The sequence below is a fragment of the Pagrus major genome, chromosome 14 (genome assembly GCF_040436345.1).
Source record: "Pagrus major chromosome 14, Pma_NU_1.0".
NCBI lineage: Eukaryota > Metazoa > Chordata > Actinopteri > Spariformes > Sparidae > Pagrus > Pagrus major.
In genome coordinates, this window is record NC_133228.1 from 6,281,470 (window position 1) to 6,307,809 (window position 26,340).

Here is a 26,340-nt window from a genome sequence, read left to right on the forward strand (position 1 = left end):
GCATGCGCATTAACGTGCAAATGCCAAATTTCAACTCCCATTTATAAATGGACATAGAAACGCCATAAAACAACTCCACTGGTCTTTGAACCTCTCACTGATATAAAACCAAGTGTCATTAGCTCGTCACACGTGCTCATCAGCAGTGGAAGCTCAAAAATCATCAAAGTTCAGAGCAGAAATTAGATTTAGTTTATATCTCATCAGAGTTTAAAACATGCTTTTCTTTCACAGCAGACATTTTGACTTTTCATTGCAAGAAAAGCACAGGTGCGTGTAACTCATCACATGATGGCTAACACGTCCATGTTCCACCCATCGTGACGATGGGTGGAACATGGACGTCTTAGCCATCGTGTGATGTAACCATGTTTAATTACAGGAGCCTGGAATCAAACAGTCTTTTGTGACAACCTGTAGGACAAACTATTATGATTTCAACATGTTAAGCATGTTCACCAGTGGTAAACTAGATCAGTGTATCACCATTTGCTAATTAGCACAACACAAAATAGAGAATGTCATTAGGTTTAAGGGTACAGGCCAAACTACAGGACTAATTAAAACCTTGACCTGATGATGGTGCGAGGAAAATAGTCAGAGGATTGCAGTCCATCAAATAGTTGTGAAATCTTACCCAAATGCACAAATGTCGACCTCTAGAGGAAAAGTCATGCAATCAAGAAAGTCATTGGGATAAATTGTCTGGGCTTCATGCATAATTTTACCAAAATTTCATGGAAATCCAGCTGGTAGTTGTTGATATAGATGTCAGACTGACGTTGCCATGCGATGCTGCTAGAATGGCTAAAAACAAACACTGGGAGCTGGAAAGAAAATGATGAGAAAACCAGAAGACACTAAATAAAAATAATAAAACTAAGGCCTCGAAAAAGGTTGGAATTCCTTTGTCTGACATGTTAGACTGCAAAAAAAAATCACAAGCAATCAAGTCAAACAACCTGAAAGAATAATGTTCACAATTATTGCACATTCTCACAAATCTTTAACCCTTTTTTTACACTCTGCTCACTTTAGCATCTTCACAGTGCTCATGGTGTGGAGATGCCCTTGTGTCAAACGTTCACTCTGCTTTCTGTTTTGAGAAGCGACGCCTTATTATTCACTCTGAATGTCTAACTTCTCAAAAACAGCACTTACATCCTGTTCCTCTTCAGGGTGTAGTTTCCTGTCAGTTTGACCCAGTGTAAGATTATTTCGCACACCACAGCTTCTGTGGATTCGTTTGCGGCTTAGAGAGCATGGGGAGCGCGGTATGGATGTCACTGTGGGCCTGGATTATCCTGGACTCAGGGGTGTGTTCAGTCTCCCTGCCAGAAATCACTGATGGGAAGTTCATTGACGAGTGTGTTAGTGAACACAACAGGGCGCGGTCATCTGTCAGCCCGGCTGCAAGTGATATGCTGTACATGGTAGGCATGGCACATCCATTTTTCACTGTCTTGCTCACTTTCATAGACAAATAATAGGTGCAGTGGTAAAAATAACCTTGCCAACGCCATTCTGTGGTGAAAATAATGTGAACGTCTCATCGGTACAGGCGTACAGCACTGAAGTAACACCATGGCATTGTTATGTAATTATCAGCATGTAAAAAAATCCTTTCTAATGATGATTTTGTCAGCTCTCAAATGTCCAATCAATACATACTTACATACATCAGTGAATATTTTGCTCACCAATAGCTTTCCTGCTGATAAAAGTAGATATTTGAAGGGTCCCAACACATTACAAAACAAATTCTCACATATCTTTTATGGAGTCTGGCCAGTCAGATAGTTTTGGTTGTATTTGTGAAGTGTATTTGTTCTCATTTTGAGATACTGTCTCTGAGATTTCCACTCAGCAATTGAAATGGCTAATTATCACGGTGAACAGAATCGATATTGTCAGTTACGGAAGCCTGATGCTGCCACACCAGAGTAGATACATGGATCAGTCTCACGTCATAATGTGAAAAAATATATTGTCACAAGATGTTTTCACTTTATCACGAAATACAAACTTTCCACATTAAAAATTCACAAAAAAACGTTTTTTGTTGTAACAATAAAACATTGATGTTGTTATAATGTGAAACATTGTGTGTTAGGTGATAAAATTATTCACATTATAAAGTACTAACTTGTATTGTTATACCAAAGAACCATTTCTTGTAATTACAATATAATATTTATCTTGTGATAAACAAACATTTCATTTTTTCACACAATATTTTAATGCCATATTCTTCCTGTTAAACTTTTCATGTAATAACAAGATGAATGCTGTACGTTTATTGTTTAAACAAGAGAAGTTTCTTGTTTAGTATGATGTAATAATAATAATATCTTCTTCTATCAGAAAACACTTGTTTTAACAAGATATTTCACATTATGACAAAATATTCTCACAAAATATTTTTTATATTATAATTATATAGTATTTTAATGCTATTTATCTTGTTTTAACATGAAGAGTTTCACGTTACAACAAGATAAATAGTACTCTGTTATAACATGATTCTCATTTGTATGATGCGATCATGTGATAATATCTCGTTACAACGTGAAAAGCATCTTGTTATAACAATAAACGTTCATGTCAGAACATGACCCCGATACATTTTGCTTTTTCTGACATGGCAGCAATACAGAGTCATCATCAGTGGATTTCGCTCGCAGGGAAAAAGTAAATCCACGCAAATGTTTTGTGTTAGGTTCAACTAGTAAACATCTTGAAAATGCTAAAAGATAGCTATCATAGCTTACTAGCTGCATTGCACCATTTTAAATTTCATTTGTTGAGTATATGCTGCTCAAGCCCCCTGTGGCTGAACTAACAGTGAACAAACGAGCTTTGTACCTCTTGTTCACAAACTCTGTTTTGAATGAAATGTTGTCCTATCATGAGAACAAAATCTCAGTGGGAATAAATGGCACTGTATGGAGAAAATATGCAAAAGCTCTGACAGCGACTAGGACAGTTTTGAAAAACCCCATGTGCACACTGCTGTCCAGCGTTCTTATATGTTTTACTGTTGTAAGCATCCCAAACTAAATCCATTCACCTCCATTGTATAAGTGAATTTTTAATACCTGGACAAATATCACAAGAACAAGATGATCCAACCCAAGGAGGGGTCATTATAAAGCTTTATATTCTTTATTATAACTCTTTTTGTCTTTATCTCTGCTCGATCAGACCTGGGATGCAGGCTTGGCCATTACTGCAAGAGCTTGGGCAAGACACTGTTTGTTTGAACACAACACCTACCTCGATGATGCCCGCCGCGTGCACCCTACCTTCTCCTCTGTGGGAGAAAACATATGGGCAGGCTACCCACCTTCTTTTTTCAATGTGGCGAGTGCTGTAAAAAAATGGGTGGATGAAAAACAAGAATATGACTACAACAGCAATCGGTGCACAAAAGTCTGCGGCCACTACACACAGGTGTGTGCACTTTTCTTTGGAAACACGCTTCTGTTTATACTATAAGGCAAATAATAAAGAGGAACAACTCACAGTTTTTTATATCCAGTCTGTGTCGCTTATTTGATTCTCTGTTTCTAGGTCGTGTGGGCAGGCAGCTACAAGGTTGGCTGTGCCGCCCAGCTGTGCCCCAACGGTGTCAAAAGCACTAATTTTGACACAGAGGAGGGCGTCATTTTTGTTTGCAACTATGCTCTAGCGTAAGTCGACTGCATCTACAAATACATTGCAAGTTTATATTTCATTTAACAGTATGAGATTTTAATGGTACAATCATCTCAAGATATGTCACGGTTTCATGCCGTGTGGTATTACACAATTATTATTATTTATTTATTGGTTAAACAAATGCCTTTGTGCACAAAACATTATATCCAAACAGGCATGAAGAATGAATACTGTAGATCAGCAAACGGACCGTCAGTTTTTCCATTTTCCTCTGACTTCCCGCTCACAGTGGGAGGCTTGAACGCTTCGATACTGTTAAGCAGCTGTGGTTCACGTTGCAAGTCGTATAAACACTGGGAATCTGAAAAATTATAATTATGTCACCGCTTACCGACTGATCCGGGAGATGTCGGGCCATATTTTAAAGTTAAACAACATTTGACAACATTAGCTAACGTTTGCATTCAACCACTTCCTAGCTAACATTTCCGTTTGATTACAACCAGCATGTTTCATTACCAAGCTGTACACATCATATTGTGTTGCACTATCAAAAAGTAACATAAGCTAGGAAGTGATTGAATGCTAATGCTAGCTGTTGTCTGCTAGTAGCTAACAGGTTGTTAAATGTTGTTTAACCCTAAACTTTGGTCCCTCAGTAGTGTCTTTTCAGCCTGCACCTGCAACCTCTGATGTGGGTTTAAAGTTGGGCAGGTTTCAGCCCTGTTTCCGTGTGAAGTGGCCTACAAAGCTGCCACCTGCGTGTTCACCGCAACTTCTGAACAAGGTTCAGTTCAATGAAGAACAAGGCTGCCAGTGTTCTATGTGTTTCTACATAATAATAGATAGCCAATGATCAAACCCAATAACAAGTACTGTGTGTATGTATAAAGCCTGATACTCTTCTGTGCATAGAACTCCATTGTGCTCAAAAACTAATTAGAACACATCAATGAGCCACAATGTTGAACTGGGTGACATGTTCCGTCATTACCGTGAACACACACACTGTGGTTTTGACTCAATGCCACGTTCACCAGTAGAATATAATCCCCAACATAGCACCTCCTGTTCCTTACATTTGATTAAAACTACCGGACCTGCTGTTACAGCAAATTAACAAGGATTTCTTATGGACGAAATACATATTTATAAGTTGTTTTTCAAGATTTATATCTCCGGTAGGGTTTGGTAGTGCCAGAGACAGAGTAACAAAGACAGTTTCATGAGGCGGACTACCACATTGTTGGTTTGGGTCTTTGTTGGCAGTAAGAAACATAGAATAATGGCAGCCTTATCCCTGAAGGAAACAATGTGCCAGATAGAGGCTGCAAGCAATTTCTACATTTGCAAATTAATGGGGGAAAAAATAAGGGGATTAGGAGGCAGGTTCTGAGAAAAGATGACCACAGAACGAGCAAACCTTTCAAATCAAATCAAATGAATTTTATTCATATAGCCCAAAATCACAATCAAATTGCCTCAGTGGGCTTTACAATCTGTACAGTGAACAACATCCTCTGTCAAGTGAGGAAGAACTTGCCATAACCCTAACCCTTTTAAAAGGGGGGGGGGGGCACAGAGGAGGGATCCCTCTCCCAGGACAGACAGACATGCAATAGATGTCACATCTACAGAACAGAAGAACAAAATCACAGTTTACAAATTGCATTGACAGAATATCTGATACAAAGTAAAATAACCTTTGCTACCTATAATATGATAAACTGATTTAATTTCCTTGTTGTCATGCAGGGGTAATGTGATCGGAAGGAAACCATATCTATATGGACCATGCTCTAAATGTGACGGCATCTGTGAGGGGAATCTCTGCCGTGAGTACTGAGTCTCATTTTTAAAGATGCAATAATCCTCCAGCTCCTGATTTTGAATTAAGATTTAGTCTCAGACTTCACACAAACTACATTGTATTGCTCGGCTTTTTGTGGCATCTGAGAATGTCAATGCTTCATGACTGAATGCAAACCACAGATTTAAAGAAAAAAAACTGAGAACGTGGCCACGTGTGGTCATTGTTTGTGACACAAATTTTAACAAGGCGGATTACAAAAACATGAGAAATAAATAAAAATACACTTAGACTACTTCATCATGTGTTAATGTCAGCAGTTCTTATGCGCTGTGGTGGAAAGTAACTAAATAGATTTACATGAATGTATTGTACTTAAGTACACTTTTTGAGAATTATATTAATAATACAAACTATAACTTATATTTGATGTTTTATTATAGATTAAGATCAAATATTATTGATCTCTCAGGGAAACTCAGCAGCTGCAACATAAAACGTACCAAGATAATTTTTAACTGGTTATGAAACAGCCTCAGTTTAATGCTGATGTGTCTTTATGAGGTACATAAGCTAACAAGACCCCCACTGAGACCATTGGCTATTTCTATATAATTATTATAGTTATTCTTAATGCCTGTCATCGGGTCACATTCACACTTATCCAGACGGCATGAATCACAGAATTTTAATTATTTCTTTATGGAGGGGTGCTGAGGATGAGCTGAGGATGAGCTGAGGATGAGTTGAGGATGAGTCAAGGATGAGTTGAAGATGAGCTGAGGATGAGTTGAGGATGAGTTGAAGATGAGCTGAGGATGAGTTGAGGATGAGTTGAAGATGAGTTGAGGATGAGTTGAAGATGAGCCGAGGATGAGTTGAGGATGAGTTGAGGATGAGCTGAGGATGAGTTGAGGATGAGTTGAAGATGAGTTGAGGATGAGTTGAAGATGAGCTGAGGCTGAGTTGAGGATGAGTTGAAGATGAGCTGAGGATGAGTTGAGGATGAGTTGAAGATGAGTTGAGGATGAGTTGAAGATGAGCCGAGGATGAGTTGAGGATGAGTTGAGGATGAGCTGAGGATGAGTTGAGGATGAGTTGAGGATGAGTTGAAGATGAGTTGAGGATGAGTTGAAGATGAGCTGAGGCTGAGTTGAGGATGAGTTGAAGATGAGCTGAGGATGAGTTGAGGATGAGTTGAGGATGAGTTGAGGATGAGCTGAGGATGAGTTGAGGATGAGTTGAGGATGAGTTGAAGATGAGTTGAGGATGAGTTGAAGATGAGCTGAGGATGAGTCGAGGATGAGTCGAGGATGAGCTGAGGATGAGTCGAGGTCGAGTTGAAGATCAGTTGAGGATGAGCTGAGGAGTCTCACAGCCTGAGGAGATGAGCTGTTCTGTAAATCTGGTGGTACGGCACTTTGTCTCATCATCGTCATTGTTCGTCCAATGATTTGCCAGGTTCAACAAAAAATAAAAGCTCCTCGTGGTGGCTTTAATGTTACAATTAACGCATCAATAATTGTAATCCAATAACATATAGATCACATATTATCTGAAATGGGACATTCTCCTTAATTTACATTTTGTACTTTCAGTAAAATTTAATGCAAGGTGTCAATATTTTGACTGAAGTAAAGGATGTGAGTACTCTAATGTGTCTCAATGTCTTTGCAGGTAACCCAAAACGAGATTCACAGAAAAGTAAGTGATGGTGGACCTGGAAAATACAGTTTGAAGTGGCAGTGATGTACTGCACGTGACTTCTCGTCATGTGAAACTACTAATAGGCAACTCAGTCTGACTTTATTCATGTTTACAGGCTACAACTGGACCCCAGACTGGGATCCTGCCAAGGTTAACAGTGACAATGCGGCCGAAGGCTCCAGCTACGTGGCTGTTCTGGTCGTCCGGCCCATCGCCCTCATCGCCACCTTCATCGCTGCGTATGCAGTCCGCCACTTTTACCCCGATGTCTTCTGCTACGAATAGACCACAGTGATTACCTGAAGGACATGGACTTACTCAGCCGAACATGAAGATTCCAGTTTAATCAAACGTTTTATTTCTTGTCTGTACACAGCTTAGGTCTTATTCTCAAATAGTACACAGATTCTGTCCACAAGCTTCTTTGTAGATACACAAGTAACAGGTTGAAACCATCAGACAGAAAACAGGTTTGGAGGACAGTGGTGTGCAACCACTGACTAAATTAGGTTAAAGCTGCACTCAGCACTATTTTTTACAGAAATAATTTGCCAAATGACTGTGAAAAGTGAAAGTATTTGCAAATAGCGAAGATCCTACAGACAATCTCAAATGTTCCTCTCACTTTACAGAGCATTTTAGCGTTTTTCAGCTCACTGTTTTGGTTAGCAACTAGCTTGTGAATGTACAGTAGTCTGGCAGCTAAAGAGGCAGATACTTTGAGTTGTTGGGGTGCAAACAAAAAAAAAAAAATCAGAATGTTATGTACAGACAAGAACCCAACTTAAGCCAAATCAATTATTTGCTGTCAATAGCAATTGTTTAACATGTTTACCATATTAACTTGGATTGGTGATAATATGTCAGCACTTTAACAAAAGTGGATTGGAAATCCATAAGGGAAACATAACTTGGTGTGCTGTAAACCTGTGTCGAAACTGTACCTTCATAATAAAGCTGCTGGGAAAATGTTTTCATGACCATCAGGAGTCAGTAAGACAAACATACAAAAATAAGATCCAGGTTGTTAAAAATCTTACTTTAATCTCTAGACATGTCCAACTGATTGAGTCTGCCTCCTCCTGTACACACATCAGTCTTAAAGAAGGAGATCATATATTTTGGAACGTATAAATACTGACCGGACAAAATCTGGACAATAGTTAGAGGAAGACAAATGAGGCAGACGAGATGATCACTCAGTGGTGGTCTGTTCATCTTTCACTGAGAGCTGCTGTCCAGAAAGACGGAGAGTATATATGGTGACATGAAGAGGAAATCCTCACAACAAGTGTTTCAATAAAAAGGTCCATGACAGTCTATGATCCGAACACACACACACACGCACACTGTATGTCTGATGTCCTGTGTCCTTACAGAGTCCTTACTCTGTCCAGTGGGACAGCTCAACAAACACCACATTACATGGTGCACATTACAACAGTGCTGATGTAACTGTGTGCTTAGCCTTTGCTTTTTGCTTTGTTCTTTTTCTTCTTGTCTGTGGTGCTGGCGGGAGGAGCTGGGTTTACTGGTGGAGCCCCCAGTTTCTTGGTTTTGGCTTTTTTCACTTTCTCCTTAATGGCCTCGATGTCCAGCTTGCCTTCTGTGGGAGCTGTGTCAGAAACAGGGTCAATAAAGATGGGACAGAGGTTAGCTGCAGTGTTACAGTGCACAGTTTCAGATTGATCTGTTTCGCTCTCAGGTTGAGGCCTGTTCCTTTTTCTCTACCTTTAGTGGATTTCTTCATTAAAGGCTTCTCTTTAGGAGGAATGAAAGCTCTGTTCCGCTCTTCCTGCTTCTTCGTCAGCGCTTCTGCTTGTTTCACCTGAGAAAGAGGAACAATGACGGTCACAGTTTTTTAGAATATAACACAGCTGTTCCAACTGGGTGCATCACTGCAGTATTTTTACAGAAACTTTGCGGATATAGGAAGACGTTTATATTGCTACTGGAATTAAATTGTGCTAATCTAGTCATTTTTGAATGAAACTGTAAACAAGCAATAGAAGAAAAGAAGGAAAAAAGTCTCCTGCTGGCCTGAAGGCACCTGGACTTCATTACTGTACGATCACTCATGAACAGACACCTGAGCCCAGCAGGAGGTGGATCCACTCTGTGCTCACCTTGATCTCCTCCATCTTCTTCCTCTTTTTCACACTTTCACGCAGGAAGAATTCTCCAGTAGCCAGCTCCACGTCAACCTGAAACGATGATCCACTTCAATGTTAAAATGCTTCTAAGTGCTGAGAACTCTGGCGGCATTTTAAATGAAGGCTTGACTAGAATCCAATAGATTAATAGAAAATCACACAGTCTGCACCACCAGAAGACCAAATGAAACCGAATTTCCCTACTATGTGCTGGATATAAAGGTGCAAAAAGCTCATTAACACGTTTTTTTGGCTCCGTCATTATGTACAGAATTATTAGTGTGAAATATCTCAGAGATTCTCCGCGGTCAATGGTAAAGACATTTCCCCCTGGTACAGAACTGGCATTGAAAATGGCTTACAAATATCTGATATGCGGTTGTGTATGTGTCTGGCGGCTACATATAAAAAGAAATCAATGTTAAAATAAAAAGCTGCAATCTGACATGTGTCTCAATAAAAGGTTCAAACATTTGGAAAACATTTCTTGACTTTTTTGTTGTTGTTATTTAAATTCAGGTCAGACTGATCACTCAGTCACTGTGTTCTCCACAGACATGATAAAGGAAGTTATTTAACACAGACTTTGTTCTCCAGCAGACTGACCTTGCTCTCCGGCTGTGCTGGAGGGAACGGTGTGTACTCTCTCTTCACGGTCTTCTTCTTGGGCTCGCGGCGCTTGGCCAGGTTCTTGTGTCGGAACTTGGGCAGGAAGCGTTCCCAGCTCTGCATCCGCAGGTCAGGGTCTTTGGACAGCTCCCGTTTGATCATCAGTGTCTGATGGTGCCAGCAGTCAGAATATGGGATGGGGGGGTGGAGGAGTGTAATTAACAAAAATGTGACTCTTTGTAGTCCTGCCACATAACCTGCATGCGCTAAAATATAGTTTTATTACCACCGGCTATCAATACTCAATCACATTGATGTTTTATTATTAGCTGGGACATTTTAAACCTTTAAACTGAATCCCTGCCTTGTAAACTGACACAATGAATGATTTTTTTTACAGTTGACTATTCATGGTTGACCAGATTGACAGTAGTTACAGCCCTCCTTTAAACACTGTGGAGTATCTGGGACTCTTTCATGCCCTCAGCTCCAGGTCGAGCCAGCCTTGGCTTACAAACCCAGAGAGATTTAACTCAATCAGGAGATCAAGAACAAGGATGGAAAATATCTTCATTGGGCATGAACAGAACTTGACCAAACATCTCAACCTATCCAGTTCTGTAGATTTGACCAGCCGTATTTCTGTCAGCAGTTCAAACGTACCTTGATGTTGTAGATGGGGTGAATGTTCTTCATCGTGTCCATCACCACTTTGCGTACCTGAACAACAGAGAAAGAGACATGAGAAGAAAAAATACTTTCTCAGTTTCTTTTTGTAAGTGTATTTTCATTTGAGTAATCAAGCTTATTTAGATATTTGAAAAAGAGGGTTAAAAAAATACAGTATCAGCTACTTAGACAGTTCAATTTGACATTGTTATTGCATTAGCTAACAGGAGCTTACTAGCTAAATCTGGTAGCAGTTGTTGAGTTTACTTTAAGAGGCAGGAGGCATGGGGATGGCTGAGAGGTGCGAGGACGGTAACAAGACATCAGGCTACAAATCTGACGTGGAATAAAACTCACTTATTATAACATGAAAGTAAAAAGTCTATTGAAAAAGGGTCATTTAGAAACAAACCTATCATGAAATAAATATGAAGTCCAACAAATGTTGTTTATTTATTTAATATTGAGCATGTTGGAGCTCCAGACCCACTGGTCTACTCTTAATTCTATCCTTCTTTGCTGGTTCCTGCTATTTGCAGCTGCAACCTCACAGATTTCCCAACAAGGATCATTAGAGTTTCATCAGAGCTCATCAGAGCCCGTTCTTCATGTTGAGTTGTTGTGGAGGGTTTTCATGACGTTTTTTTTGTCACACCATGAATTGTGTTTACACTGGTGGTTTCTGCCTCATGATCACCTGCTGGAGGTCAGCTCCTCCACCCTTTACATGTCCTACTATGCACGTATGAACATACGGCAGCTCTGTGACCTTCTTACCTCCTTCAGGCCGCTGAAGGGTCCCACGGCCGACACCGTGTTGCCCTGCACCATCACATAGCAGTTGGTCAGCAACTCCAACGCCTGGAAGAAGGGACAGGACAAACAATTAAAGCATTTAATTCATGACTTAAAAACAGTGATGCTCTACTGTTTCCAATGATACAAACACTCAGATACTGTGGCAGATTAGAGGCACAATGCTGCCACCTAGTGACATTTATCCCAAATTGCACCATAGCAACCACAGACAGCCCAGTGAACACGCTCGTGACGCTTTGTACACACTGTAGCACAATGTAATTCAATTCAGACACTGCCCTTACAACTGCATTACAATGTGTGGTCACTGCTATCTTGTCAGCCTTGTATTGGAAGTAATTAGCCAGAGATAACAGTCAAACATTTTATCAGTAGATAACAATGAACATAAAACAGTTTCTGAGACAACTGCTGCTTCCAGGCTGGTCTGAGATGTGTTGGATGAAAGCTGGATGTTGGTGCGTGACTCACTTTTAGGGTGGAGCCCTTTGGGCCAATCAGCCGCTGTCTTCTTTTCACAAACCGCTCTCTGTTCCTCACCAGGGTGCCGATTTTGATAATGTCACACGCCATGTCATCCTGTAATATCCGCACAGCCTGGAAGCAAAAAACAGTATGAACAGCAAAGTAAAACAACAGTATCACTCTTGTGTTTGGTACTTCACACATGACAGCAGTGTCCTGAATGTGAGCACAGGGATCATTACCTGTTCGAATGGGACACTCCTGGCCAGCAGCTTGATGAGATCTCTGGCTCTCACAATGGCGTAAGGGTCAAATGTTTTCTTCGTGGTGCAAACCGTGATGCTTCCCTCGATCAGGTCCAGAGAGGTTTTGATGTGCTGAGGAAGCAAAAGACCAGGTTACACAAGACGGGAACTCAAACAGGCGTGTAATCTAAAATAACCTGCACAGCACAGGTCTGTCATTCAGCCTGAAGGTGGCGACACAATCGAGCCAAGTTTAATGTGCATACTGAGGGTTTGGGTCAAAAACAGGCTTTTAAATATATATTAGTTTAAAGTTTTCATAGTTAGTTTCAATATGAGACTTTCAATGATACTCAATGAAACAGAAAAATACCGTGAAAGACATAAGAATGAACAAATTAACTAGGTTTCACCCAATAACCTGCATGCATCTGTAGAATTTCATCACATTGTTTACTTGTGACAGGTCAAAAGTGAAAGTTAGACAAGCAGCAACAACAAAAATCACACCTTTAACTATGTTAATTATAATACAGTGACACCTGTAGCCTAAGAATGCTTACATACGCACACAATTTTACGGTGATGAAAAGTAGACTATAATGTCTTTACATTGACGTTATGTCTTTGTCCTGAAAATAAATGATCACACGACTCAAACTAATAACATTTATGTAAAATTATGTTGCCAAAATTAAAATCTTGGGTTCTCTGTTGATAAACATAATCATATATTTGATGACTTCACCCAGGCTGCGGTAAACACTAAAAAGCCTAATATGTTTTTTGTTTTCTTTATGTCTTTATAAATTCTATGATCCAAATGGGCAAAAAAATATTTCAAACAGCTTGAGCCACATAGTCCTACTCTTCAAAGCTTAACTATTGCAGCGAGAGACCAAAAGTCAAATATGTGCCATTATGTACTAACTCATTAACAGTTTGTTACCGGTCACACAGTCACAACTCTAACAGACCTCTCTTGCATCCAAACATTTAAATTTAGAACTTTTGAGAAGAGCATGCTTAACAATCCAATAAAATGGCAAATAAAAATTGTATATAAGTATATAAGAGTCTGATTTCATATATTATAGTCTTCCTACATTTTTTCTTTCTCCTGCATGTGGATCTATGCAGCAGACCCATGAATATGCTAAACCTTGTTGCCAATAAAACTAATTTGAATTCAGAAATGTTACGTCTGTTTTGAGCATCAGGAAAAAGCTTCTGCTGGTAAATTGGTGGACTTACTGCCTCTCCCAAGGCCTTCTCCACAAGCGGCCAGCACTCTTTCAGATAGGCTTCTCTGTATTTGGGGAAGAGGGTGGCGAAGCTGCTCTCCTCCAGCAGACCGCGGGGGTTGTCGTCTTTGCTGAACGTTGGCTCTTTCCATCCATCAGGAACAGTCAGGAGTTCAGATTCATCCACTGTATTAAACAGACATTAGAAGTTTACGTCCCATACAACTCCTCTGAAACAATGACAGGGACACAAACATGTCCATGTGTCCAAAACACCATTGTGCAGGTCCTGGAAATCCAGCACCCTGTTGTATTATGGTTTGGTTTTCATTTAGGAGTGAACCTGTCTTAACATCAGGACACTAGTTTTTGTTAATGTGGCACTATTACCCGAGAGGCTACTTTTGGGTACACTGATCTACAACTGAACTTCTTTACCAGCTCCAGAATGAGGAAGGAGGCAGGACAAGCAGATAATAAGCGACCACCTGTATGTTTGCAATGTCTGAACACAGCAAAGCGACGAGTATCTGACAGTTTCACCGTGTAGACACAGAGCATCTGGATAACGTCGCTTCAACGACGAGTTCACAACAGTGGTAAAATAACATTAACACAAACAACACAATCTACATTTTTACTTTCCTGATTTTATTTCTTAATGTAAACTCGAAACAAAGCCAACGTTTTGAATGTAACACTCCACAAACGTTTCCTCCCACCACAGCTCACATGCTAGCTTCTAGAAAATACATGCGTGGCTTCCAACTCTCATGTAAACACGTCTATTCCCCCGCCAAAATTAACCTCTACTTCACATAGAAATGTTAACGGGCTGTCAATTAACAGTATTAAACTCGGTAGCCTCCCTGACTTACCTTGGTTTTTCGTCTTTTTCGATTTTTTCCCAGTTTGTGCTTCACTCACGCCGTCTCCCGTCGTGGAGGACGCCATTGTTGTTGAGCAGAAGCGGAAGTGACGCAGAGGCGCTTCCTCTTCTTCTTTTCTAATTTAATGGCGGATCGCAAACCAACGCGTAAAGGTGCACACCGCCACCTACTGTACCGGAGTGTGTAGCCTCAGGGCTTCATGTACTTCAGGTTACATTCTACAAGTAAATGATTGATTACAACTACAACTAAAGAGATGCTAAAGATTTGTCATTTATTATCATTCAATAAACCATCGATTATATTATCTGTCAACTTATTTCTACTATTAAGAAGGTCTGAATATGATCCCAAAGCCTTCTGCACACTGCCAGATAGATAATTAAGGATTTTTATTTTCTCTTAATCCCAAAGTGAACCATTTTTTTTAATATATTGATGCTACAAAATACAGGTAATCATCCTATAAAGTTTTTAAATCGTAGAACAAACTCCCCCTAGATTCCTAAAATTCCTGGATAAAATACACGTCCCTGCATGGCCTCTGTCCTGCTGTGAAGCCAGCTACAGAGCTCAGGATGTAGTTTACAGGTCACAAACCAGCTTTAAGAGGACATTTAAGCACAAAAGTAAATTCAATGACAGTATGCATTTCAGTCCTTTACAGCAATTCAGCATGCTTCACGGTCCTGCTAAGTCTAAGAAATCTTCCTTGTGCACTGCTTATACATACAGTATCACATCATTACCACTTGGATTACTGAGGATTATATTAATTATGTAAAAAGGAATGCTCAACAATAAAATAATGCTTCAAAAACATTATTCATTATGTTTGTATGTGTACATTTCAGTTCTGTATATTTCAGATTGTTCTCATCGTACCACTGGTTTGACATTTTTCATTCTGAAGGTGGCACAAGTTTCACTTTTACTGTTTCATGGGCAGTCCTCCTGATGCATCCATGTTCAAAGTGATTTTATATGCAAAATGGTGTGACGTGTAAAGTTTAGTAAGAGTGAGTTTCAATTCTTGTTTTTTGAATATTGTTCAGTCATTTGCAGTGAACTGTGTCCAAACACACACACACACAGATGGTGTCATAAACACTTTATTTGAGCCGCAGTCTTTCATAGTAAGTCATGATCGCTTTGGTTGAACTCACTGAGATTATAGTTAGAACTAAAAAGCCTATTGTTCCAGCCACAATGGAGATCATGTGTTCTGCCCCTGTAAAGATATGGACACAAGTCATTTTACTTGTTATCAGTATACAGCAGTTTGATAATTTGACCTAATGAATGAAGGAATCTAACTTGGGAAAACAATCTTAAGAAATGATGCCCTTCACTTGAAATGAAAACTAATTACATTATTTGAAGCATACAGATTGTAACATACATGAAAACAATCAGACGCAGTCAGGGCTCTTTTTCTCTTTAAAGTACCATTTTAACCCAACCCCTGACAACATCATGTGCACTGATCATGTAACAGTCTGTGTGTATATTCTGGACTGAGCGTCAACTCACAGTAAGACACTGGGACTCCTGACTTCACTCTCTCATTGACCACCAGAGGTCCAGCAGACACGACAGCGGCTCGTTTCCCATTTCTGTCCGTCTGGCTCATTGACCTCTTGGTGCGCTGCTGGCTGGTGCAGTTCTATCACACAGTTAGGGTCAGTTAGTGATTTTTTCATATATATTTACAGACTTTTACATAATTTAAAGTTTTACTTATAGATTAAGATCTCACATAAAATGGAGAACTTTAGAATAAGATGCATACTGTCATTGTTATCCAACAGTGACTTGCACCAAATAGTTCAAAATATTTACACCTTAGCGCTAAAACTTTACATTACACTTTACATTAATCCATTAGTAATAATAATAATAATTCAATAATATAATACATAATAGTACAACACTCCCAGGGGCCTTTTTTTTCTGTGTTATAAGTACTTTTACTTTACTCTTTCAGTTAATTTTGCTAATCATACCCATGTACCTTTTGTTTAGCGACATTTTCAGTGCAGTTCCTTGTTATTGAGTATTTTCACACTGCTTTTATTTAAAGTCTCGACCTTTAAAAAGAGCCATCGGTTTACCTTGACACAGTCTTCATCATGTCCACATACGTTGGCCAGGCAGTGAATGTAGAGGGGCAGCCTCTGGGGCATGGTGAACATCTGAACGGAAAATCTGCTCTTCTGTGCCCGGCCGTTAACAGAGAGCCAGTGGAACGTGTTGTCAACAGGACAGCTAGGGACAGGACAGGGTAACATTTATTACTGAAGATTTTTCCTTGAGTTTTGGGTTACCACTTTATAGCTTACTTCATTTAACCTTTATTTAAGATATTAACACAGAAGTTTGGGATGGAAGGCTCAAAGCTACATCATGAATGTTAGCAGGTTCCTTTCATGACTTTATATCCATCAGGGGACATCTTCACCTACCCGTCCTGGAGCAGAAGACCCTGGACGCTGTCCTGTGGGTCGGTGCTCTCAGTGGCCCAGCATGACTCCACCTGCAGGAGCACATCTGAAGCAAAAGAGTTGTTGGTTTGCAGGGCCACCTGGAAGAACAGCGTGTCCTCGCGCTCCAGGATTATGGCGTAGCTGTAGCTGTGGGCGTAGGACTCATCAGTGTACAGGCTCATGGTCAGCCCCAGCTGAACTGAGGAGTTGAACTCCACCACGGAGAAGGTGGAGAGCCTACAACGAAACAATCACGTGTTTATATGTTCCCGTCCTTCATTTAATGAGTACTTTCTTTTTTTCGGTTCAGGCAAAGAGATGAAGAAAGATGAAGACGCTCGGCTCACCACTCCATATCCACGCTGACTTGAGTGTTGCGAACATAATGTCGTGGATACACACACTTCCAGACGACCTTTAGATCCCGCCGGCTGATGGTGTGCTCTCTGCTCAGGTTCACAGTCAGTGTGTTTTGGAACTCGATGTGAGTTTTGTTCAGCTGAAGAATCACGAACACACAGCCTGGTTATGCTAAAAACTCAAACATCACACTTCAAGGGGTAGAATAGATTGAGCTTAACAAAAACACTTTTTTTTGTCATCAGCTCCATCAGTCACTCACCCGCCTCTCAGTTCCACATTCAGAGGATTTTCTTGAGGCACGGAAGTAGTAGAACGAGTCCCTCTCCTCCACGGCGCACCGCCCATCGTTCAGCCTCACATCGACCTCTCCCCCCATGTGAGAAGTCAGGTAGGCTTTTGCTATTCCACCAGTCACCATTTTATCCAGACACTGGCTGAAAAGGCCTTTTTCTGTTTAAAAAAAACAAGAGTCGGTATCAAAGCAGTGAAACACCAGAATTACACCTTTTGCAGCATCTGATAAACAGAAGGAATGTGTGGCTTTAACCATTCAGTTGCAATGGCTGATGCTTTTAAAAAAAACATGGAGTCGTTGGTAGGAAAGTCCCCAACTTCCCTGTCAAATATATTTTTAGAGACCTAGGCATGCCAACAACTACACCTCTGTTCTGTTTCTCGATAGCCGGGCAAAAGGAGATACAAGTCTAAAGAGGGTGAATGATTCAGGGGTTGAAAAAAGCCTAGAATCATTTTCACGTTGACAGTTTTTGTGTAATGACGCTTTTGGGCCAGAAGGGGGAGACAAATTTCAACACAGCAAGAAGATTTATATATTTGCTTAACTGACAGTAGTCCGAACCAATCACATGCAGCCTGATTTTTTGGGTTACAGTAACATACAGTAAGCAGCAGCCCACAAAGCCAAAGCTTCTTCACCCTGTAAGTCTGGCTTGTTTTCTGCGGTGTTCAGCCTCAGTATTTAAAGGTTTAGACACCGCATATAATGGACATATTCTTAGTTTGACAACACAGACCACTTCAAATAAGACTGTTAAGACCTGGCTTCCACATGTAAAAAGGTGTGTTTCACTGGATAAGATGTGTAAGTTTACCATTGCAGACCGGTTGCGAAGCCGCAGGCTTGATGAAGGGACTCACATCGTAGTAGCCTTGTTGGCACACACAGGTGTAGGAGCCCGGGGTGTTGATGCACAGAGAGTTATGGGGACACAAACTTTGTGTGGAGAAAGCACACAGATCTGGACCTGAAAAACAAAACAAGTAAGATAAATCTTTTAGTCTGACCTCAGTGAAAGACTTTAAACTTGAACTAGTTGAGCTGGTTATTCACCACCACCTACCGTCCCAGTAAAGGGCCCCATCTTTAACCGTGAAGTTAGTTGTATTCAGGGAGCGGATGTAGTCCAGCTGATCTTCAACAGGCAGGGGCACATCTTCCTCAGTGTTGGTTGCATCAAAAGACATGAACAGAATCTCTGTTTTGTTCAGCTCGTCCGCAGGTTCAAAGGTGACCAGCTCAATGCGGGCCGGCTGATCGAAGCCTTTCAACAGCTCCTGCAGCTAAAGGACGCACAAGATGTGATGCTCTCAGAATGTTAAACTTATTCAGAAAACAACAGGCTTGGCTGAAAATGGATTAGTCAAAGAATAAACAGTCTGCTTACTAAAGAAAAACGTTAAGTTCAGAAAATAATTGAGTGTATGAAGAATCAACAATAAATTGGTGAGCTTTTTTACTAGAGTCAATTCAATAAACGTACCCCACATTGTACCATATGGTGGTTATAAAAGGGAGACATCCATGAATGAACCTCACATACTGCCACCTCGTGTTTTTTTCATTTGAATGTCTCCAACAGGCCTCACAACATTAGCACTAGCCATTCTAGCAGCTCTGTGAGGCCAGACAACTCGGAACTCAAGACTTTCCGACCTCCTCCTGGAAAAAGTCGGATTTTATATGCAAGTCGACTGCACTGCTAAGGGTTCAGTCGTGTGTACGCTCGCCAAAGAGACATCATTTTGTTACAGTCAGACAGGTGTTTTATTAACTTTTGGCTCTCCGCAACGCTCGAGGTCAGAAGTTGTTCATATCTTGCTTTTTTACTTATGTGTTGTCCATTTTATCTTTCTACTGATGCTTATCTTTACTTAGTTTTCCCCTTTGCTGCTGTAATAATGCAAATGTCCCCGATTGTGGAGCTTATACAGGATTATCTTATCTTAAAGCAGCTGAGGCTGATGGGAAATGTCATTAGTTTTGAGGGTGCTTGATCGTAAACCAAAGTACTGGACAAAAGGTTTGACCTGATGATGATGATGACGATGATGATGATGATGCTAGATGACGGATCATCACAGTAATTACAATTTATCCTCTGTGGAGGTTAAATGTCTGTACAGAATGGCAATCCATCCAATAATGAGATGCTGAGGAAAAGTGGTGGACTGACCTGCAGAGCTAGCATGACTAAAGATTTCATTGAGATTTGGCATTAGTTTTTAATTGCCTTAAGAGTTTTGTGTGGTATTTACATTCAAAAATGTTTTTCATCTTCTCAGTTGACTTTCAATGTTCCATCAATTTGTTTTATCTTAGACAAAAATTGCAACGGTCGTGCTTTTTCACAGCACTGTTTACAATTAGGATGAAAACTGGATGTGCAGTCCATCATCACTGATGTAAACCGTGAATGTTTGTCCACCTTATCTTTAAAAATCTTCCCAATCCTGGCTCTTGGTTCTGACATGCCGTCCTGTAGATCCTCAGGCAGTGACCAGGGTACGACCACTATGAGACCCATGCTGGAAATATCCAACTCCAACTCCAACTCTAAAGAAGCCACACATTGGGAATATGGTAAACTGGGATTATCATGAAAGACAGTTAAACAAATCAAGTAGAGGATTTCAGCCTGGACAAGAGAAAATGACTTTATCATGACTTCTTTTTATTCCAGCTTTCTTGAATAGTCATTTCACTCACTACACTGGGAATGTGTGGGAATAAAATCAAATGTTCAGTGGATTGTCAAATGCAACCAGTGATGCTCAAACCAAAAACACCACATGACTACAAGTGTCAGACTGACCTTGGTTCAGAGCAGATCCAACAGCCCTCAGAAGGAGCCCTACGGATGTATTCGCCCCCTGAAAACACATGTGAGAATGTTCCGACTCCCACTGTCCGTCACACTGCTCCCACACGTCGAGGATGTAGGTCTTCCCCTCCTCCAGCCCTGGGAGATGCAGCTCTGTGTCAGTCACACGGCTGCTCTGTAGGGTGGTGCCGTTCTCCAGAGACAGCTCATATAAAAAGGCCACGGCCGGGTGGTGCGTGGCGCTGGGCTGCCACTGGGCGGTGGAGTCGTTAGAGCGGTACATGAGCCCAGACACACGACTGGTTCCTGGAGACACACAGTGTGCATGCACATAGATCAGGCCTTGTATAAACCGAGATTCATACATCCATGTGGGACTCATCACTTTCTACATTACCTGTATGTACCGGGACCGTCTTGACACTCATGAGCACACCGTCTCCACACAGCGCCTCCACCTTGGCCTGGTACTGTTGGCATTGCTGAAGTCCCCGCACAGTGTAGTTGGTGACGAGGGTGGCGCCCTGCAGCGCCCCATCTTGGTACACTCTGAACGTGGAGATGGACGAGATGTTCCTCACCTGCCAGCTCAGGGTGTAGTTATCGGGGCCAAATGATGTCTGACACAAGGCCTCGATGCTGGAGTGAACTGAGGGGCAGAGAGGGGAGTGTGTGAAGCACTCCAGTCTTATCTAATGGACTCCTTACAAACATGGAAATCTTTTCATTCAAAGATCAACAATCTCAAGTCAAACAATTAAAGGTTGGATTATGCTTTTTATCAGAGTTGCTTGTTACATTCTCAAATATGCTACTTTTATGCACGTTATATTCTCTGCTGCAGTCATCACTGTATTTTCCCATAAAATTACTGCTCTTTCAAATGTGAGAGTCATTTTCTGGTGTTAAGAAGCATTAAGTGTTGCAAATATGTGCAGCTTGTGGTCACTTAACTGGCAGCTCGTTAAAGTGAGACCATGTACTTTCGTTGAGCAACCGCTGTGGACAAAACTGGCGATTACAGGGTACTGGAAAATCCTGAAACATGGTGTCACGGTAACACAAGATTAGCAGATCATCAAGTCAGTGAAGACGCCCGGTAATGTGAGTAACACAGCAATATGAAGCTCAACTTTACAAAAGGTTACACTAACACTAAAACTAGCATTAACAGTATGTAAGACATTATGACCCAGTTACTTAAGATATTCCACAGAGCAGTTCTGTGTAGGAACTATTTTCTTTCTGTATCACCGCGCAGAAGGAAGCATGCATCTACTCATGGATGAGAGGCTAGCTAACGTCACAGCTCAGGTGAAGAGGACACCGTTAATGTTTACATCCTGCCCTGGCACGAGCCTCTCCTCCATGAGTAGATACACTTTTCCTTCTGTGTGGTGATAAGGTGTAGTTTGGCAGAAAGAAAATAGTTCCTACGTGAAACTGCTCATAACAAGGTTAGTGGATTATTCTGAGTAACCGGGTCATGCTTTCTGGAAAGAAACATTACTGTTGAGTTTTTCAAATGTATTTTTTGGCACTTTAATCTTCCATCTAGTTCTATTATATTGGAGAGTCGGCAGTCATCTCTTTGCCTGATATCTCCAAAACTCAACAGCTCACACCGAAAAAGTCTAGATGGATAAATAGATGGATAAATAGCTCTACAGGTAAGAGGAAAAATATGTTTTTTTTTTTAATTTGGGGGTTACCTGTCCCTTTAAGTTCAGTATCCACTCATTGGTCTATAAGGGGTTCAAATGGAGATGTTCAGTGAGTCAGTGCTTTATCTCCTGCAGGACTTACGGGAGTTTCCATCGTTCAGGACCATCTTGCTGTAGCGGGACTCCATCCCTGCCTGGCAAACTGTCTGCAGGCCAAACTTAACCCTGGTGCAGGGCTGCAGGTCAGACAAGATGAACACAAAGTCGCCCCCCTTGTGCCACAAGGGCACCTCCTCTGTGATGTGGTCTGTTCCATTGAGGTAGAAGGCGGTGAGGAGGAAGAGGGAGAACTTGCGGTTCTCAGGACCGTCCCAGGCCAAAGATACGCTGCTGCTGTTCCATGACGTCATCTCAAAGTCCTTGGGGATGTCTGGGTCTGGTGGAAAAAGGACAAACAATAGGCAAAGCTTTTTACAGCCTCCCATTAACAGATTGTTTTGGCCACTTGAGGGTAGAAACAAGCTGCAAACAGAACTTGTACGCTGTCACCTTTAAAGTACAGTTAATTAAACAGTTGCTTATTTATGCATCTGGAAAACGCAGAGCAACATTAGCGTTCATTTGGAGCTGTGTCTCTGGCCACTTTATGAGTGAAAGTCCAGTTTTAATTATCTTTTTAACTCGGTTACAAACAAAATCAAACATCACAACAGTTTTGACTAAATACCTCCATATCAATATTGTGACAATATTATAGGGATGACTATTGGTACCAATATCCAAAATCTATGACTCTATGACATAATATTTATATATCCCCAAGCCCTAATCAATCAGTCAGCCAACCAACCTACCAACCAACCAACCAACCGGAGAGACTTGATGTTCTCTGTAGTTAGTGGAAAAATATGTGCATACATTGGTATCAAAATGAGTTGGAAAATATCAGACAGTCAAAAATCAAACATCATGCATCCCTAAAAAGACGTTTTTTTTAGCTGTGTCTCAGACATTTTTTACTTAATATTGACAATAATCAGCTGCCCTACAGTGAGACAGCTTGCTGACTTTTTGAAAGCTGATGAAGGTGAATGGAATTTTGTGTATGGTGCACACAGTCAAAATTCCATTCACCTCCATTGGGTGTAAAGGGAAATGTCAGAAAGGCATCTCAAACCTTGGACAACTAAAACCAAAAGTATCTACATTGTGAACTGGCCCTGTTCTGTTGCCCATCATTTGTGGATGTTTGCTAATCCATCCCACCACCAGTCCATACCAGTAATAGTAGAGAGGCAGGTGAAGGAGAGAGTGCCAGCAATCTCCACACAGGCCACGTAACGACTGCAGGAGTCCAGAGCTCTGAAGCGGTACTGGTTGTTGGTGGTAGTGTCCATGCTGAGAGTATTATAGGAGTCCAGTTCAGTGTGGTACAGGCTGGTATTGTGGCTGTTGCTGACAGCTAGAGGGTTGTTCACCCAGGAGACCTGCAAGACGGAGGGGGTCCTGGACTCGAGCTTGACGGGGGGACGCATAGTGTGGCCTAGGATGAGACCAATAAGAATTTCAGTCATACAGAGTTCTCATGATATAATGTGCTGGTACATTTAGGCAGATTGTTATGTTTGCAAAGAGCTAGACTAGCTGCCGCCCTCTTTATCAGTCTAAGAGGCTGCTGCTGGTGTTGCAGTGTATTTGGCCGACCTGCAGTGTTGGAAGAAGTACTCAGATCCTTTATTGAAGTAAAACTATCAGTACCATGATGTAAAAATATTGTATTACAAGTAAAATCCTGCATTTAAAATCCAATAAAGTAAAGTATTTACCAGCTAAATTTACTTAGTGAAAAAGTTACATAACGTTGCTTTAAGTAAAGCATCTGAGTACTTCTTGCAGTACTGCCAGTCACAGAATCTGATGAGTCGCCAAATATGTGTAAAAGAATACACACAGGAAACAGATCATCTCACCAAATGCGAGGAAAAAGTTTTCCTCCTGGTGGAAGTAGAATGTGCCATTTTCACATGCAAACACCTCAGCGGGGCTCAACAGCTCCAGGAAGGCCTGAGGAAAGGACAGATCATCAGAGTCAGCAAAAGTGAGTTAATTATTTATAAAAATCCAACATGAGCATCCATCTGCATCAGTCTGATGTTAGTCTACCTTAGTGTGACTCGTTGGTTGTGGTTTGGGTTTCTGCCTGCCTCTGACTTGAGTGAACTGTATCCCTTAGATAAACACAATCCATTTAACATTTCAGGACTATTGGTTCTCAGTGGGTGAAAACAGTTTTAAAAAGATACCTACCTGGTGTGATTTTAAAAGTCCATACCAGCACAGAGCCTCCATACTGAAGCGTTAGCTTGTTTTCTACACCCGGGGACACCGACAGGGAGGTAAGTTTACCTTCCTTCCTGATGGATCTGAGTGCTGTGTCATTGAGCCATATGTTTCCATTTTGCCTAAATGGATGGAAAATAATAAAAGCTAAGTTACACACCATTAAACACATCTCGGAAGAGATGAGTCTGCAAGAATCACTCTCTGGCCAGAAGTATGTGGACATCCCATTCACTTTTGTGTACTTTTGGTCTGTGGTTGTTTTCCATGGTTACCTCAGTTCCAATTATGGGATTTCTTGGCCCAGTTTTGAACATTTTTGCAGAGAAACAATACACTGTTTTTCGTAATGGAGTTTGGTGTGAGTCTCTCTTCACAGAGCAGAAAGCACCCTTGATTAGGCATCATTAAGCACTGTGTGAAACACTGTGCTGTGTCTTTGTGTTTACCTTCCGAGAGAGTCGTCCTTGCTCATCCAGCATATTGAGAAGGAAATATCTTCACAAAGTCCTGGAGGAAAATTAATTAGAAAATCTCCAAGTGTAATTAATTCTGGTCTATCTTAACTCAGAAATGTGTCAGGTGCAGTTTGCTACTCACCGTATGATATGGTATGAGACACCAGTATGAAAAAGATGACCGAAAACTCGAAAGAGTTCCTGAAAATATATAAAGGAAGATTAATCCGCTGGATTCAAGTGAGATGGGTGATAAAAAAATGACTGTGGATAATTATTTTCTTACATTTTCTTTCTAATTCCAGCAAAACAAAGCATGTTGTGTTGGTTAAAGTTGAGGCTTGGCTGGAAAAAACACACTCCTAATGAGTCACAGGTGTGTGCTGCCTTCACTCACCTGCTCAGACTCACTGACGTCCTGCAAATCCTTTGTGTCCTGTTGATTGGCCATGTGATACATGAAGGTCTCTAAAATTCTTACTAGCAAGCAAGCTAATTAGTCCATTACATTGTGATTTCAATATGTTGCTCACATCTATCATCTACTGAACAGAACAGTTTTCCTGCACACTTGTCATAATTTCACACCACAATCAGCACAAGCCACCTACAGATGGAGATGAACATTCTGATTAATTAATATTTCTTGGTGCAAGCAGAGCATTCTTTAATAAAATATGCTTTTAAAAAAGTTACATAGGCAAAATATCAAAAAGTGGTAGTGTAGTTGACACCTATGTGAAGAAGACATCTCTTTCAAATGACAAAAAATATAGCTTGCTCTATTCCTTTACAGTTAAAATATACATATTTTTATAAAAATGATAATGTTACTAATAATAAGCCCACTTTTAGTTATGGCCATAGAAAACCCACAACATCATATTTCAATTTTGACAATGTAACCTAAAAAGTCACATTTAATCAGCCTCAAAGGCAGCGACACAGGGTAGCATAACAAAATGGAAGTTCATTAACTCCCTCATGCTACACAAACAGAGATACAGTTATTATACACAGATATACATAAACATGTAGTGCATCTTTTGAATTTGTGTAATATGGTCGGCATCTTCACATTAAAAGTTCAACATCAAGGAAACACTGTCCATCCACTTTGACTGTGTGTGGGCACCAAACATCAATGATGTAAACACAGAGTCCACCTCTCCTCTTCTGCTGTAGTCCTGCGCTCTGTCAGCCTGGAACACGGTCTGCCCAGTGCAACAACTTGATCCGGGGTGCTGTGGTGGAGACAGGTCTCTGTAAAGATGTGGGCACGTCAGTCTCTGATTTCCTGTTGTTTGGCCAGCCTCAGTCCCATTTGCACATTTCCTTTTCCTGCGACCGGACATTAGCCAGGCGCAGCCTTATACTATGCTGGATAAGCATTGGATTACTTAATTGAGGTATTTAAGGAACATTTTTGCCTCACAAAAAATAAAACAGCATTTTTTTTAAACCTGGTTGCTCAAATCAAACCTTATGACGTTGGCCAGTTGCCTCCACTTTGGGCAGCCCCGCTCTAGAGAACATTTGAGATAAACAGATAAAAGGGTGAGTATGGAGGACAGGCAGAAAAACACTTAAGACTTATAAATTGATGCTGATCCTGCACTGTGTCACTAACACTATA

The 26,340-nt window shown here is 40.9% G+C and overlaps 3 protein-coding genes across 3 annotated transcripts; 1 reads left to right on the top strand and 2 right to left on the bottom strand.

The window, feature by feature from the left end:
• Positions 1-1,166: 1,166 nt before the first annotated feature.
• glipr1a (GLI pathogenesis-related 1a) lies at positions 1,167-8,146 on the top strand. The gene is made up of 6 exons (XM_073480922.1): positions 1,167-1,433; positions 3,205-3,453; positions 3,574-3,692; positions 5,416-5,495; positions 7,148-7,174; positions 7,293-8,146. Exons 1-6 carry the CDS (start codon positions 1,263-1,265, stop codon positions 7,460-7,462), a joined length of 816 nt encoding a protein of 271 aa, XP_073337023.1. The 5' UTR covers positions 1,167-1,262; the 3' UTR covers positions 7,463-8,146.
• A 49-nt stretch (positions 8,147-8,195) lies between these two features.
• krr1 (KRR1 small subunit processome component homolog) lies at positions 8,196-14,346 on the bottom strand. Its single transcript, XM_073480921.1, has 10 exons — positions 14,260-14,346; positions 13,392-13,567; positions 12,135-12,269; positions 11,899-12,024; positions 11,386-11,469; positions 10,603-10,659; positions 9,937-10,107; positions 9,304-9,381; positions 8,909-9,005; positions 8,196-8,792 (listed from the first exon to the last, which is right to left on the bottom strand). Exons 1-10 carry the CDS (start codon positions 14,333-14,335, stop codon positions 8,641-8,643), a joined length of 1,152 nt encoding a protein of 383 aa, XP_073337022.1. The 5' UTR covers positions 14,336-14,346; the 3' UTR covers positions 8,196-8,640.
• Positions 14,347-15,367: 1,021 nt separating this feature from the next.
• Positions 15,368-25,084, bottom strand: LOC141008466 (uncharacterized). The gene is made up of 19 exons (XM_073480843.1): positions 24,991-25,084; positions 24,847-24,905; positions 24,696-24,756; positions 24,214-24,368; positions 24,070-24,134; positions 23,877-23,970; positions 23,186-23,449; positions 22,049-22,342; positions 20,640-20,891; positions 20,234-20,548; positions 19,847-19,974; positions 18,482-18,701; positions 18,233-18,385; positions 17,380-17,570; positions 17,105-17,256; positions 16,737-16,994; positions 16,386-16,539; positions 15,805-15,937; positions 15,368-15,502 (listed from the first exon to the last, which is right to left on the bottom strand). Exons 1-19 carry the CDS (start codon positions 25,020-25,022, stop codon positions 15,384-15,386), a joined length of 3,099 nt encoding a protein of 1,032 aa, XP_073336944.1. The 5' UTR covers positions 25,023-25,084; the 3' UTR covers positions 15,368-15,383.
• Between the last annotated feature and the right edge of the window lie 1,256 nt (positions 25,085-26,340).

Bases quoted from the DNA above. Each gene is read 5' to 3' on its own strand.
- LOC141008466 (XM_073480843.1), bottom strand. From the start codon at position 25,022: ATGCTTTGTTTTGCTGGAATTAGAAAGAAAAT. The intron at 24,135-24,213 runs GTAGGTATCTTT...TGTTTATCTAAG, and splicing joins GACTTTTAAAATCACACCAG to GGATACAGTTCACTCAAGTC. The intron at 20,892-22,048 runs GTAAGTCCTGCA...TCTGCCCCTCAG, and splicing joins CCTGAACGATGGAAACTCCC to TTCACTCCAGCATCGAGGCC.
- krr1 (XM_073480921.1), bottom strand. From the start codon at position 14,335: ATGGCGTCCTCCACGACGGGAGACGGCGTGAGTGAAGCACAAACTGGG. The intron at 10,108-10,602 runs GTACGTTTGAAC...TGGCACCATCAG, and splicing joins ACCCCATCTACAACATCAAG to ACACTGATGATCAAACGGGA. The intron at 9,006-9,303 runs GTGAGCACAGAG...CCTCTTTCTCAG, and splicing joins AGAAGATGGAGGAGATCAAG to GTGAAACAAGCAGAAGCGCT.
- glipr1a (XM_073480922.1), top strand. From the start codon at position 1,263: ATGGGGAGCGCGGTATGGATGTCACTGTGGGCCTGGATTATCCTGGAC. The intron at 1,434-3,204 runs GTAGGCATGGCA...CTGCTCGATCAG, and splicing joins CAAGTGATATGCTGTACATG to ACCTGGGATGCAGGCTTGGC. The intron at 3,454-3,573 runs GTGTGTGCACTT...CTCTGTTTCTAG, and splicing joins TCTGCGGCCACTACACACAG to GTCGTGTGGGCAGGCAGCTA.